Source organism: Polypterus senegalus, chromosome 1, assembly GCF_016835505.1.
Source record: "Polypterus senegalus isolate Bchr_013 chromosome 1, ASM1683550v1, whole genome shotgun sequence".
NCBI classification, from domain to species: Eukaryota; Metazoa; Chordata; class Cladistia; order Polypteriformes; family Polypteridae; genus Polypterus; species Polypterus senegalus.
The window spans coordinates 74339332-74354196 of NC_053154.1; the positions used below are offsets into that span (position 1 = coordinate 74339332).

At 38.3% G+C, this 14865-nt stretch overlaps 1 protein-coding gene across 1 annotated transcript in view; it reads left to right on the forward strand.

Annotated features, from left to right (window-relative positions):
- The first annotated feature begins 309 nt into the window (after positions 1-309).
- onecutl (one cut domain, family member, like) overlaps positions 310-14865 on the forward strand; it is a 37381-nt gene continuing 22825 nt past the window's right edge. The window contains exon 1 of the mRNA XM_039740468.1: positions 310-1310. Within this exon, the coding sequence (XP_039596402.1) occupies positions 320-1310 (991 nt within the window). The 5' untranslated portion in view covers positions 310-319. The remainder of the gene's footprint in view (positions 1311-14865) is intronic.

Here is a 14865-nt window from a genome sequence, read left to right on the forward strand (position 1 = left end):
CGACCTGCGCAGATTCTAACTCCATTCTAAGCAGGCGCCACACTGGAGGGCGAAGAAGAAATCGCACACGTTAAAAATGGGAACGGAGCAACGATTTTAAAAGAAAACGAAACAAAAGACATCCGCTGGAGACTCGGCAGCTCAAAGTTGATTGCGCCTGCCTGCTGCGCTTCAATCGTGGGTCCCTGGAGAGCGTGATGCGTTGACAAGTCTCTGGCTTCACAACTTTAAACTGATTCATTTACAATTGCTTTAGTATATATTTTTTTCTTCTAAAGAAGAGGACTGTATTGCAAGAATGGATGGCAATGCAGATAACATGTTAATCCATCATCAGTCTGAACTGGTGGTGTCCAGCCAGCAGAGCAGAACAGCCTTGCACTCCAAGGATTTGTCAGCAGCTTTCCCAAGGCCTTCGCTGATGTCCTCCATGGCTTCTGTCATGGACAGCACAGAACATCACCATCGCCATGCTGGCATAGATCACTCAATGCCAAGTCTGGGTTACGGGGGAGAGTCGCCTTCTGGTTGCAGTAACACCTATACTACCCTGACACCTCTGCAGCCTTTGCACGACAAGTTCCATCACCATCAGCACCACTCTTGTTTACCGATGAGCAATGTCATCGGCAGTTTTACTCTCATGAGAGAAGATCGGGGCTTGGGGCCCAACTTTTATAGCACATATGCCAAAGATTTAGGCATGGGGCAGAGTCTGTCTCCCCTTTCAAACACTTCTGCTTTGAGTTCTATGCATGGTTATGGTCACCTTGGTGGCAGCAGTGGACAGATGCTGACAAGTGGATATGAGGCTCATATTGGTGGAAGTGGCCCTGGTAGCCTTCTTTGTAGGACACCAGACTTTTCACGAGAAATGTCACCTCCAATACCTCATTCAACAATGGATACCTGTTTAGGTAGAATGGACAACCAGCACACATCCAGTCCACAACAGATGTACTCTCATCACCTTCAGCATACAAATCAACGGTCTTCAATGGTCATGAGTGACCATCAATCCACCATTCCCATTACTGGGTTGTCACCTGTTAGCCAAGGAGATGGGATGGCTGAGGAAATCAACACCAAAGAAGTTGCTCAGAGAATCATCACTGAGCTAAAACGATACAGCATCCCTCAGGCGATCTTTGCTGAGCGGATTCTCTGTCGCTCACAGGGCACTCTGTCTGACCTTCTGAGGAACCCAAAACCGTGGGGCAAACTCAAGTCTGGCCGAGAAACCTTTAAAAGGATGTCTAGGTGGCTTCAAGAACCAGAATTCCAGAGGATGGCGTCTCTGAGGCTTGAAGGTATGACAGTTTATTTTGATGTTTAACTTTGCCTCGATCAAAATTATTTTACAATTTACATCCATGCACACATACATATGCGTAAACTTATATGTATGTCGATATCTATATACAGTAGTACACAGAAGTGTGAAATATGCCTTACAGGTGTGCATTAAACAGGAGAATTTGTGCCAAAAATAATTCCTTATGTATGCCCTTGTTTACTGTGTGTGCTGAAAAAAACACGCTGTGTTGGGAATATTTTTTAATTTAAAGATGTCTAGTTTAGTAAGAAGATTTTTTTGTGAACAGTTTTTATTCGGTAAGAATTTTTCTTAAGTTAGTCACTTTAGTAAAATTTAGAATTTGCCATGTGACCGGGAAGTGACGTATTGTTAGGTAAACACAAGGAGAATAAGGCTGACCTACTTAATGCTGTGTCATTTATTTTTAGTGTTTTAAAATAATATTGACTTTTTAATTGAAATCTCAGATCTAACACTATTTTGAAACATTTCTTCAGGTCACCCAATTCTTCTAGTATTCTGGATTAAACTGTTATTTTTTTTTCTAGACAGGGACCCCCAATCTGAATGGTATTAAAACATGAGGTGTTTATATTATTTTGGTTAATTGAATTAGAGCTGCACTGATACATCTTTAGGAAGCCTTTGGATTCGTTACATAATGAATCTTTTTCTTGCTAGTGGATGGTTACACCATATGTATTTTTACATCATACCTTAATAACTGTTGTGGAAATAAGCAGATGTATTACAGTTTAGTCTGTTACTTGCTTAAAATAAAAGATTTTTCACCTACACACACATACAAATCCCAAATAAGCTTCCTTTACGGTGGGCCATTCAAAAAAGTCTAAGCTGCAGGTACAGCTGCTAATGGTGAAGGATTCCAAAATGCAGAGGGGTGTCCATGTATCATTGCAATAAATATGCATAAAATCAGACAGTTATGATGCCAGACAAAAGTGAGAGGTGAGGCGAACAGTAGTTGGAAGGCACAGGCTCAGAAGGCAACAGGAATATACTGTGATGGAGACTGCATTTAGGGTAGATTGTAGTGACCAGAATTGAATCATTTGCTATGTTGAAGTCTCTGTTTAAATATTCTACTACACTACAGAAGTTGTGCTTCTGATTGACTTTTAAGGATATGATTGTCGGACAATAATAAGAAGCTTTAAATTTATGTAAAAATAAGCAAAAATCCTTAAAACTGAATGTATTGTTATGGCAAAACTGGGTAATGTTTTTCAAATGCTGTTTTCTCTTGTATGTTTTGCTGTTAGTTTTCTAGACAATAAGTTTGTAACAGCAGTACTGGACTGTTCATTCATTATATGCATTCACTTGATATGCTGTATCATGTAGTGATGTGGTGTGTTTAAACTCACCGCAGTCAATTACACACTCATTGTACTCAAAAGGCTTACATAATACTTTACAAAAATAATAATAGATAAGCAACTACAGTAGGAAACAGTGGACATGCAATGCTAGGCTAGGCTGACTTCCTCGTGTTCTAATTCCTTTCATATAACAGATATGTACATCTGCTGTTTAATGCAAATATTAAAAGAGAAAATAGACATGACATTATTGAAACAAATACAGTAGTAATTAACAATAACAGTTCAAAGATTGTTTTGATAATTAAGAAAGTAATGGCATTGCATTGATCAGCACATCAATTCTTACATTTTCAGCTTCACTTATGCCAATTACAGGTTTGTGGGCAGAACAGAGGTTATTCTGGTAGCCCTAGGCATATGGCAGACTGTGATCTTGGAGAGATAGAGGATGCAGAAACCCTCAGTAGGCCAATTCAACCTGTGCATGTCTTTTGAATAAAACTCAGGAAGCATCCTTGGACGAGGTACAGCACCAGTGCAAATCAAGGCATTCTGACTTACAGTATATAGGGCCATTTTAAAACTGCTAATCATCCTAACCTACATGTGTTTGGGAAGGGACAAAAAATTAAATGCCTGGAGAAAAAAACACATTGACACAGGCAAAACACATAAACTTCACACAGTGAATATGGCGGAATACTTCTTGGCTAATAATACATACAAGTGAAGATAATAGGAGTGGTGGATCCTCCAGTCGCAGAGGCAGATATTGAATTATTCTCCTTTAATATTGCATTGCATCTTACACAAATACACACAGTTTAAGAGCAAATTGTCAATACTCAGTCATTACACTTTAAAATATAGGTAATACTTATTGAATCATAATGGAAAAAAAGCTCCAGTTTTTGATCTACCATTCTATCCTGAAGAAAGAGAAAATCTATCTATCTATCTATCTATCTATCTATCTATCTATCTATCTATCTATCTATCTATCTATCTATCTATCTATCTACATTCTTAAAAATAAACGTGTTGGAGTGGTTCTTCAGAGCAGTGGCACAGTGGAGTCATTTTTGTTTCAACTTTGCTTTGTAAAAGAACCTTCTGCATTAAAGGTCTCAAAAAAAAAAAAAAAAAACAACTGTACTTATTTAATCCATAACAGGCTCCATAAATAACCACAAATAAATGGTAACAGATCTGTAAAAAAACAGTGGGTTCACAATTTTAAAAGGACTCATTGCACACAATAACACATACTAAATTCAGATTTTCTTGATCTGTTAATATTCTGCTATAGGTAAGCTGCTATACATTAAATATTTATATTTTGTTCACATACTTTTTAAAAGCCCAAAGAACAATTTCACATGTAAAGACCTATTCCCAGAAACAAATGGTGCTCTATCAAGCAATAGCTCTATGAGGAACCACATAGTCCAGTAAAATGCAATTAAAGATCTTATTCTTAAAGGATTTTTTATAATAACTTTTATTCTGACTCTTGAAAGTATTTTAAGTCTATCTATCTATCTATCTATCTATCTATCTATCTATCTATCTATCTATCTATCTATCTAATATATAAGAAAAATCGGTATGATGGCAATTTATTTTAGAATTCTGTATTCAGTTTGTACAGATTTGAAAAAAATGCTGCTTTATTGGACTGGTTTTATTTTATACATATCATTAACTATCTACCAAATTGAGACAAAGGAAAAATATCAGAAACTGAAAGTTCTTGCCATAATGACATATTTATTCATTTAAACATTCCTGTTCACAAAAATGCCTCACATTTTGCCATATAGTGTAGATGATGTGGGATCATGTATAATTTAAACAGTAACTTCATTAAACTAGTTTGAGCAGGAAGCAGAATCAACTGTGATTTTGTAGCTTTCTCATGCACTAATTGAAGTAATAACAAGCTCATTAGTCTTTACCGTTAGCATGTCAAGAAGTCAAATCTCTTATGTTGATCACGCAGCACAAGGCTGAAAATAGCTTTGCTCTACAAGTGGCTACTTTTCGTCACTTTTGATTTGGTGATTTAAAAAAGAAGACTGAAGTACTCAACTTAATACTTGGTCAAAAAGACTAAAATATAATTAACTGATAACTTCAGTTTGGTTTGTTATCCAATTGCTATCTGATTGGTTACAGATAAAAATATCTTTTGCGTATTATTCATAAAGCACATACACAATGAAAGCCTAGGTGGTTTAAAGGTTTATGAATTTTCATGACTTAATTGGTTGTGTCATTAATTTTTGATAAATATTCTAAGTATTAATACAGCTAATAATAATGCAATGAATTGGACTGTCAAGAAATGTTTCAAAGTGATCAATGACTCTAAAATGGATGGGTGGGTGTGTGGTGAGTGAGCACAGTGACAACATGGCAGCCTGCCCTGTGTTGACTCCTGCCTTGCACTCCATGCTTCTAGGATAGACTTCAGCTTCATGTGACATTGGACGGGACAAAATAGTATTAGAAAACAGGTGGATGGAGTTTTTTTTTGGTTTTTACATACATTCTAGTAACTACCGAGATTTCTAAATATATCCTTGGTCAAGAGACATTAGACTAGAATACTGACAGCAATGACAGAGGGCCTCAGAAATCTTGAATTATGCTGAATGTTATACTGAAAGCACTGATACAACTTCTACTATTACTACTACTACTACTACTACTACTAATAATAATAATAATAATGTTATATTCCTGCTAAAGACTAGAACTTCGCTTTACACCTAATGTTCATAGACAGGCTCTGGCTCCCTATTAACTTGTATTAAAGTAATTTAATTCACATAATGAATACATAGAATTACAATAATGCAGTGATTAATCACAAGATATTATTTCTTCATCCATTTCTGAATGAGGTTTACCTAGTTCAGGTCCTAGTAGACACTACTAGTACAATCTAAGAAAATTAGCATCCTTTAATAATTTTGTGATATGTGCAAATAACCCATTTACTGTGACATTGCCTTATAATATTCATCATTTTCATTTAAAAAAGTTTGCTCTCAACTACAAATCATTCTCATGTATATTTTATTTGTTTGCTGTTCAAGCGCACAATGAAATGGGCTTCTATTTCAAAAGCTGACGCCGCAAGGGTTGCAGACAGTATTTGTTACAAAATGCCCGACTAGTGGCCAGCAGCATTTGCTTTTTGAAATCTCTGCTGCTGGTGGAATACATCTCAGTTCTTGATGATAGCTTTATATTGTTGCTGTCATGCAGATTGAAAAAATATGCAAGTATCAATGCTGTTATTTTGTATTCCTGATGCAGTGAAATTCAGGTGTTAGTAGTAGAAATATTAATAGGTATAATTTAGGTTGACTTATGGCTTTTAATGTACAGTCTGAATATTAGTATGTGCGAGCATGAACTGGCCCTGTGCTGGATTGGCACCCCGTCCAGGGTTTACTACTATCTTGCACTGAATGCTGCCAAGGTGGGCTTTGACTTCCAAGACGTTAAATTGGATTAAGCAGGTTTGATATTGTTATGTTAAGTATTATGGAAAGTGTGCAAATTACAACAAAAATGTGAAATTGCTTTAATTATCTTTACTTAAAATACTTATATTTTAATGAATTATTGTTTGTCTGCAGTGCAGGTTTTATGTTATTGTAGCTTGAAGGGCAGTCTGTGAGACTTAAGCCCAATATGCACAGTATCATTTATTTTTATTTTTTTTTTCATTTTTCATTTTTATTACTATTTCATTTAATATATATATTTTTTTTATTCATTTTTATTTTTTATTCATTTTTGTTACTACTATGATTTGTAAAAGAACCTTCTGCATTAAAGGTCTCAAAAAAAAAAAAAAAACAACTGTACTTATTTAATCCATAACAGGCTCCATAAATAACCACAAATAAATGGTAACAGATCTGTAAAAAAACAGTGGGTTCACAATTTTAAAAGGACTCATTGCACACAATAACACATACTAAATTCAGATTTTCTTGATCTGTTAATATTCTGCTATAGGTAAGCTGCTATACATTAAATATTTATATTTTGTTCACATACCTTTTAAAAGCCCAAAGAACAATTTCACATGTAAAGACCTATTCCCAGAAACAAATGGTGCTCTATCAAGCAATAGCTCTATGAGGAACCACATAGTCCAGTAAAATGCAATTAAAGATCTTATTCTTAAAGGATTTTTTATAATAACTTTTATTCTGACTCTTGAAAGTATTTTAAGTCTATCTATCTATCTATCTATCTATCTATCTATCTATCTATCTATCTATCTATCTATCTATCTATCTATCTATCTATCTATTCTTTGCCTTTGTGAGACAATGGCAATGAAAAGCTACAGTATTTTGGACATGTCAGGAAACAAATGAGAAATGGTCTTACATGCTTACAAGCACAAAGCAGCATACAGTACTATATATACTGTTGTGTGCTGATCTCTGTGTTCAGCTGCATGTGCATGTTCAATAATTTCCTATAGTCTGGACCAAGACACTGCTTGAAATGGCAGTTTACTGTTTTTTTTTTTTTGCTTTCGCAAACATACTTACCCATCCTCCTTGTTTATAGTGTGGCTTAGCTTAATTATCAACCTCTATTGATTTCTGTGGGAAATGTTGTCTATACCTCCCCCATTCATAATATATAAAGGCGCAAGCATGTCTGGGATTAAAATACCACAAAGCTGTGATAGGATCTTAAAGCTCATGGCGATTACCACAGACATGTCTAAAGGACAATTTGTGTTGCACCAGGAGGGGTGAAATTCCTGACAGAAGTACACTGTTCTTACATTCTGCAAAGCTTCTCAGTTCTTTTATCTACATCCCCTTCCTTCAGCTGTGTTCTGCATAAATGTGAAAGGAAGGAATCTGTGTTTTAGAATGTTGTGCGTGGTCAGTTAAAGGCTGACTCCGTTATGAAGAAGCATTTTATGTAGGTGCATGCAAAGAATTCCACTGGTTGGTGTTGTTTCAATTATTGTGAAAAGCAATTTCTGCAGTTTGCATGAAACTCTGAAGGTTTTTCTAGTTATTTGGTGACGCACAAAAAAAATGCATTCAGAAGTACAAGCTCAATGTGAATGAATATTAGATAGATAGATAGATAGGTAGAAAGATAGATAGATAGATGGATTGTGAGTAAGAAATGCAACTATCCAGAGAAATGGAACAATTCTTTGATCTAGAAGCACACTCCTCAAGATGGACTTATTTTACCTTCTGAGTAAAACTACGGTGGGTAATGTAATTAGCTACACATTATGTTACAGAGGAATACGTATACTCAATGGTGTCCTCTTACACTTCCAAATAAGAATTGTGTAATGGCTCCTCCATAAAGGTGTTAAGTCACAAAGCATGTGCAGTGGATAGCAGTTGGTGCCATCAAATGTCCAAGTCAAGTCAAGTCAAGTCAAGTTGGGGAGCATGCACTGGTACAGTGCGTTGCCACACCCACTACACCAGGCAGACACGCGGCCCAGTCCCACCCTCCGGAAATGACTGTCTATCTCCCGCAGTCAGGTGTTATGTGGGTGACCCCTTGGCCTAGTCCAGCCACTCGGGTCCCCAACAATAAGGATCAATAAGGATCACCATCGTGGAAACGCGCCACATGGCCGTAATGCTATAACTGATGCTCCCTCACAATGCAGGTAATGTGCCTCATTCGGGACTCCATGAGCAACCACTCATTCGACACAAAGTCAAACCAATGGTACCCAAGGATTTTCCAAAGAGACACAGTACCTAAGAAGTCCAGCCTTCGTCTCAGGTCACTGGAGAGTGTCCATGTCTCACGACCATATAGTAAGACAGGAAGCACCAGGACTCTAAAGACTTGGACCTTTGTCCTTTTGCATAGATAGGAGCGCCACACACCACTTTTCAGCGACCTCATGATCCCCCAGGCTCTCCCAATCCGTCTACTGACTTTATAGGAAGAGTCACCAGAAACATGAATGTCACTGCCAAGGTAAGTAAACCTCTCTACAAGGTCGACACTCTCTCCACAGACAGTCACACTGCTGATGGCTGAGGTCATTAAAGGCCTGGATCTTGGTTTTTATCAGGACCTTCGCAAGCCCAGACACACAGTCTCCTCGCTTAGTCTCTCAAGCACCCTGATCCGAGCCTCCATTGACTCTGCGAAGATCACAGCATCATCAGCAAAGTCAAGATCCGTGAATCTTTCTTCACCAAAAGATGCCCCACAGCCGCTGGACCCCACGACCTTGCCCAACACCCAGTCCATACAAGCATTGAATAGAGTAGGAGCAAATGTCCCATATATGCTTTATTAGACACAGTGGGCAGTGAAAAGTGTTAAAGTCATGAACGATGGCAGAATGTGTTTGTCAATTTTGCCCTGCCTGAGGATAGCATCAGGCAAGTCCACTATGAAAGTTTGAACAATAAGTGACAGAATCTTAAACAGAAGCAACTCACTCTCTGAGGTGATGATGTTACACATCATGACGGAATGTCATTGGAGAATGTTGACTGGATGGCACTCTTGTCCATGTTGTCATTAGATCTGATCCCCACTGAATATAAGGTTTTGCCAGTCAGTTGACAACAGTCCAGGCTGCCTGAGCCTGACAGCAACCAAGAAATGGTCAGTGATAGTAGATGCTCATTGGCATCTTGCAGTGGATATTCTGAATGTGAGTAGTTGCTGTTAAAAAGATGGGTAAATGGATGCATTATATAGAATAAGATATGCCGAGTACCAGCAGCATTATAAGTGTAAATTAACTAAAGCCTATACTCTAGTATGTTTACTTTACATCCCTTCACGCTGTCTGAATGAAGAACAGACTCAGAAACAGACTGATGGCTGCTTATTTAAAATGAAGACTAGAAAGAGAATGGTGTAATCAGTCACACTAAAAAGCTAACAGTGGTAGTTACTGATGGCATCTTATAACTGGTTGACCTAGAAAGGAGTGACATTTATATGAAGTTTTTTTAACTGTATTAACTGTATTTGTTGGTTCAGTAATCGCAACAAAAATTTGTTTAGATAATCTGAAAAGCTGAATTATTTTTCAACATAGCTATGGTGGTGTATTTATTGTAAAAGGTTTTTGCTTGTAGATGTGCTGCTCTGAATCTAATGTTTTAAATATATCCTTCAGTGTGTATCATTATCAGAATAATAAGACTTTGGAAACGCGGAGTCAACATAAACTTTTGTTTATCTCACTCTCTGTCTTACCTTCTCTCTGCATAACCCTAGGTCTGTTCTCTTTTCCTATATTACTTGCAGCCTGTAAGCTGAGAGAGCCAAAGATGCTGAGGTAAAATATAGCAGGAAAGCAGGACATCAATAAGGTTTTTTGGCACCATTGACTTCTCTGTTTACTGGTGAGATGGTGTTATTTTGATATAGGTTGAAAGAGAAGATAAATGTCGGAGTGCCAACTGGTCCATTTCCATTTACTCTACTTCTAGTTAGTTCAACACAAATAATGGCGCAATAAGAATGAGGCACCCATCCACTGGTATTCTGTATAACAAGACTGACTTTCGAGGCTTTTCCTAATCACTTTGCTTTGTCAATAAATGATACCTCCTTCTGAGTTGTTGGGCTTTTATGGTCATGGGACTGGAAAGGGTGGAGTCATTTGTCCTCACTGGGCAGTTTCTTAGCACTGTTGAGGCAAAGGAACACAACATGGTTAGCGGCATCACCCACTCTCAGCCTGTTAGAGTCTCTTACCTGGGAGGAACCCAGAGGGTAACCCCTGGTGCAATATATACGTATATTGTATCTTCTGGCCTGAGAGCATCACTAAGCCCCAAAATCCAGATACAACCACACACAGACAGTTCTGGGTTGAAATAAGTGTTTTTAATAATAAAATTCCTCTTGACAGGTTTCTTTTCACACCACAAAGCACAATTGCAATTTGACCTTTTTTTCCTTCCTTTAATCCTTTTCTACTCCACTCCTTTCACGTGAGTGTTGTCTTTCCCCTCTCCCAACTTCAGTTCCTCTGGCAAAGTGGAGGGCTCCCTTTTAAACCTTACCTGGGAATGTTTCAGTTCCCAAACCATTGACACTTCCAGGTTATGTGGTACCACCCAGGAACTGGCCATTTGCTAGCTCTCCCTTGTGGCCCCCGAGGAACTCAACAGGGCAGCCCTATAGGACCATGGCTCCCACACAGCTCTGTGGGTACCCATACAAGAGCTCGACAGAAGGGATGCTACCAGCCATTAAATGGGGGTTTCATTTGAGCCTAGGTGGCAGTTTACCACTGTCCTACATTTCCTCTTAAATTCCGATCTGGATGGTTAGCAGTCCCTATCTTCTCTATCCAGGTTTTCTGTCCACTGTGCTATCCTTCCAACCAGGTAACAGATTCCCATCCATTCCTTCTGGGATGGTAGTTCTGGTGCACAAGCTGTTGCAGTGCCCCTCCATTTCTGTATTCTTGTTGGAAGGGGGAATGTCACATCACCCTTCCTGACAATCCTTAGTACTCGCATCACAGCCAGGTAAGGGAACAGGGTCCATCCCAGCTGGCATTCCAGTAACTCCATCACTCTGTATATATATATATAGTTCTGCATATCTACAGTATATATATAAGTAAGTATAGTCTTTCCAAAATTGCATTTTAAGTATAAATTCCTTGTTATAAAAGAAAGGATATATAACTATATATTAAATTTATAGTATTCAGAGGAATTAACTTGCATTGTCTTCTGCAATAAAGAATAAAATAGGTAAATAAGAATTAGCTTGTGTGCATAAGTAAGTGAAGCCATAGCTTTGCTATTTACAGAAATAATACTGGCATGTATGAAGTGGATCAAATAAGGTGCAAATAATAGACAGATCAGTATAGAGTAGATTAAATGGCCCAGTTTTCTGTAAAGTTGAGAAACTTTGTCTAGTTTGAGTTTAACCTTATATGTGTTCTGAATCATATCATGCAAAGACACAATTTCTAAAAGTCCACAGGCGGTTGTTCATGCTTATGTGACTAGGAGTGAAGAGAGTAGTGTCAAAGTCAATTATTCTACACTATAACAGATTATCTAGAAATTAGGAAAATTCCCATGGACTATTTAGCTACATAGATCAGCGTTTTCCAGAAAATCCAATCAAAAAATAATTAAAGAAGTCTTCTGGATGTGCGGAGTGGTTGCTGTGAGGCTAAAAAACTCTGGCGGCAATCAGAAGTTTGATAATTTGAAACCTGTGAATGGCAGAAGTGACTCTGCTCTGTTGGGTCCTTGAGCAAAGCCCTTAATTTGCAATTGCTTCATCCCGGGTATGATGTTAAGCAGGTCCTCCAGCTTACAGGGAAAACTTGGGGGTGTTTGGCAAGATTGGCACTCCAACCACTAAAAAAAACCTCACAGTTCCAGTGTGGTGCTGAGGTGTCACCCGCTGCACTTGGGTGCTAATCCAGGTGGTTCAGCGTGTGGTGAGTGCGGCAATGCGCTATCGGCACATGCTTCTCTCTCTCTCAAAAGGCAAATAGAACATTAGAAAAACATTTGATGAGAACATGCTAATAAAGTTCCCCAATCCTATCCACGTAATTTCCTCCAAAATAAAAAATCAGTAAAGGTTTAAATATCCTTGGTGTCCTACTGTTTATGACACTACAAGGTAACTTTTTACATTTCTCTCTATAATTGTCTGTGTGAAGAAAAACTTCCGAATGTTTGTGCAAAATATACCCTTAACAATTTTAGAACTGTGTACCCATGTTGTTGTTGAACTCATTTTTAAGTAACAGTATCTGTTCAATATACTAATTCCTTTCATAATTTTAAACACTTCATGTCATCTTTTAATCTATATTTGTTTAGACTGAAAAGGTTCAGCTCCTTCAATCTTTCCTCGTAGCTCATTCCCTGTTCTTCTAGAATCAACCTAGATGCTCTTTTCTGGACTTTCTATAGGGCAGCTGTCTTTTTATAGCGCAGAGACCAAAACTGCATGATGTACTCCAAGTGAGGCCTCACTAGCACATTATAAAGCTTCAGCATAACCTCCTTTGACTTGTGCTCTATGAATTGTGCTATTTAACCTAACATTCTGTTAACCTTCTTAATGAATTCTGAACACTGCCTGGAAGTTGATAGTGACAAGTCCTATATGACTCCTAAATCAACCTCATATAGAGTACTTTAAAGTTTCAGACCTTCGATCATGTATTTATGTTTAACATTTTACTTCATTGTATTTCACATTTCCTTACATTATATTATTTGCAACAAATCTTCTCAAGCCTGTAAGCTGTCCATGTCCTTCTTTAGTGATTCAATGGATTCTGGGTCTGCGGTGGGCTGGCGCCCTGCCCGGGGTTTGTTTCCTGCCTTGCGCCCTGTGTTGGCTGGGATTGGCTCCAACAGACCCCCGTGACCCTGTAATTAGGATATAGCAGGTTGGATAATGGATGTATGGATTGATGGATTCTAGATTATCTGCCAGTCCACCTAGTTTAGTATCGCCTGCAGACATAATAAGCTTTTTTCTTTCTATTCTTATCCAGATCATTTATGTATATTAAAAATTGACACTATGTATATTGTTTATCTGTGTGCAAGCAACGTTAGACACCCTTGGTAAAATTGTATGTTTTACTGAATCTCAAAGTGTAAAGAATTTAACAGAACCACTACAACAACAGAATTTACGATATATGTTTTGCACATTTTAATTGACAATTATTATGTACTAGCAAAATACCCGTGCTTCGCAGCGGCGAAGTACTGCTTTAAAATTTTTATTAATTAGAAAATGAAACCTTTTTAAAATGAGGGAAAACATACCAATGATTATTTATTAAGGATCTCTTTGTATACCACATTGTGAGTTCGGCCCTCCGGTTGTAATATGACCAAGCTGTGCGCTGAGCTTACTCTTGAGCATGCAATGTACAGTTGGCCATGTGAACAGTAATCTTGTTTCAAATCTCACTGCTTGGATTGCTGCTGTCATAATCGGTTTGAGTTTCATGGGTTGTTTCAATTACGACAGTATTTGTAGGACTTGTGTTGAAGAGACATTCGGCATCTGTCAAGCGTTGTAAGTATACAACCGGTTTCATCGATAACTTCACATCCAGCTTTTGAGTGTTTAAACATTCATAAACATTCATAAACATCAAAGTGTCCACTACTGAAATCGTCACCTGTGAGTCTAAGATGTTTAAGAGGCATTGGCAGTTGTCAAAAGGTGTAAAATATTTGGCCATTTCGGTACACTTGAAAGCGACAACCGAACAATTCAGCGGCAGCCATCAACTCACATGCAGATGCATAGGTGAAGGGCTATTTCACTCTTCTAGTGCTCCTGTGTAGAGTAATTATCTCCTGTACCGTCATCAGTCCACACCTTGAACCTGTCCCAGTCATTCAATACATAAGACACAATGTTCCTCCGGAATATCAACAGTGAGCCTGATATGGCTGTGCAATATGTAACAAAGCGAATGGAAAAGGCATTGATCGATTGATTTGATCGATGGTGATCACCTCGATAGACATGTTAATGGGGGTATGGCTGGAACGATAAAGGAAATGGGTACCTGAACAATGTAAAGTATGTCTAAAATACCTAAACAATAACTATAATCGTAATAAATGAACAATAAAACAGCGGAGATGCTGTGGATGAAATAAAAAGGCTGTAATTATCAGCAGGGAGACGTGAATCCCGTGGCAAAGCAAGGAAGGGAATGTAGAGACTGGAGCGACGGACGGCCTTGTATAGGCAGGCAGCCAACAACGGGGGAGGCATTGGCATGGGGGACCCAACGCCGCCTCACACGGTGACCGAGCTGCAAGCTATGGATGTATATATGTACGTAAGTAGGATTCAGTTAGCGTTTGGAACCCGCGTACCAAATTTCGTACATTGGTTTCGGTTAGCGCAGGGAAGCCGCCTACCAAATTTCGAGAAGATGGGGCCATGAATAAGAAAGTTCAACATGGCAAACGTTATCGACCGTTATGACCATTAAGCGTAGAATTTCGAAATGAAACCTGCTTAACTTTTGTAAGTAAGCTGTAAGGAATGAGCCTGCCAAATTTCAGCCTTCTACCTACACGGGAAGTTGGAGAATTAGTGACATTGGAAACTTCAATATGGCGGCCGACAGTGGCATCATACCACTGAAATAAGTACATACAT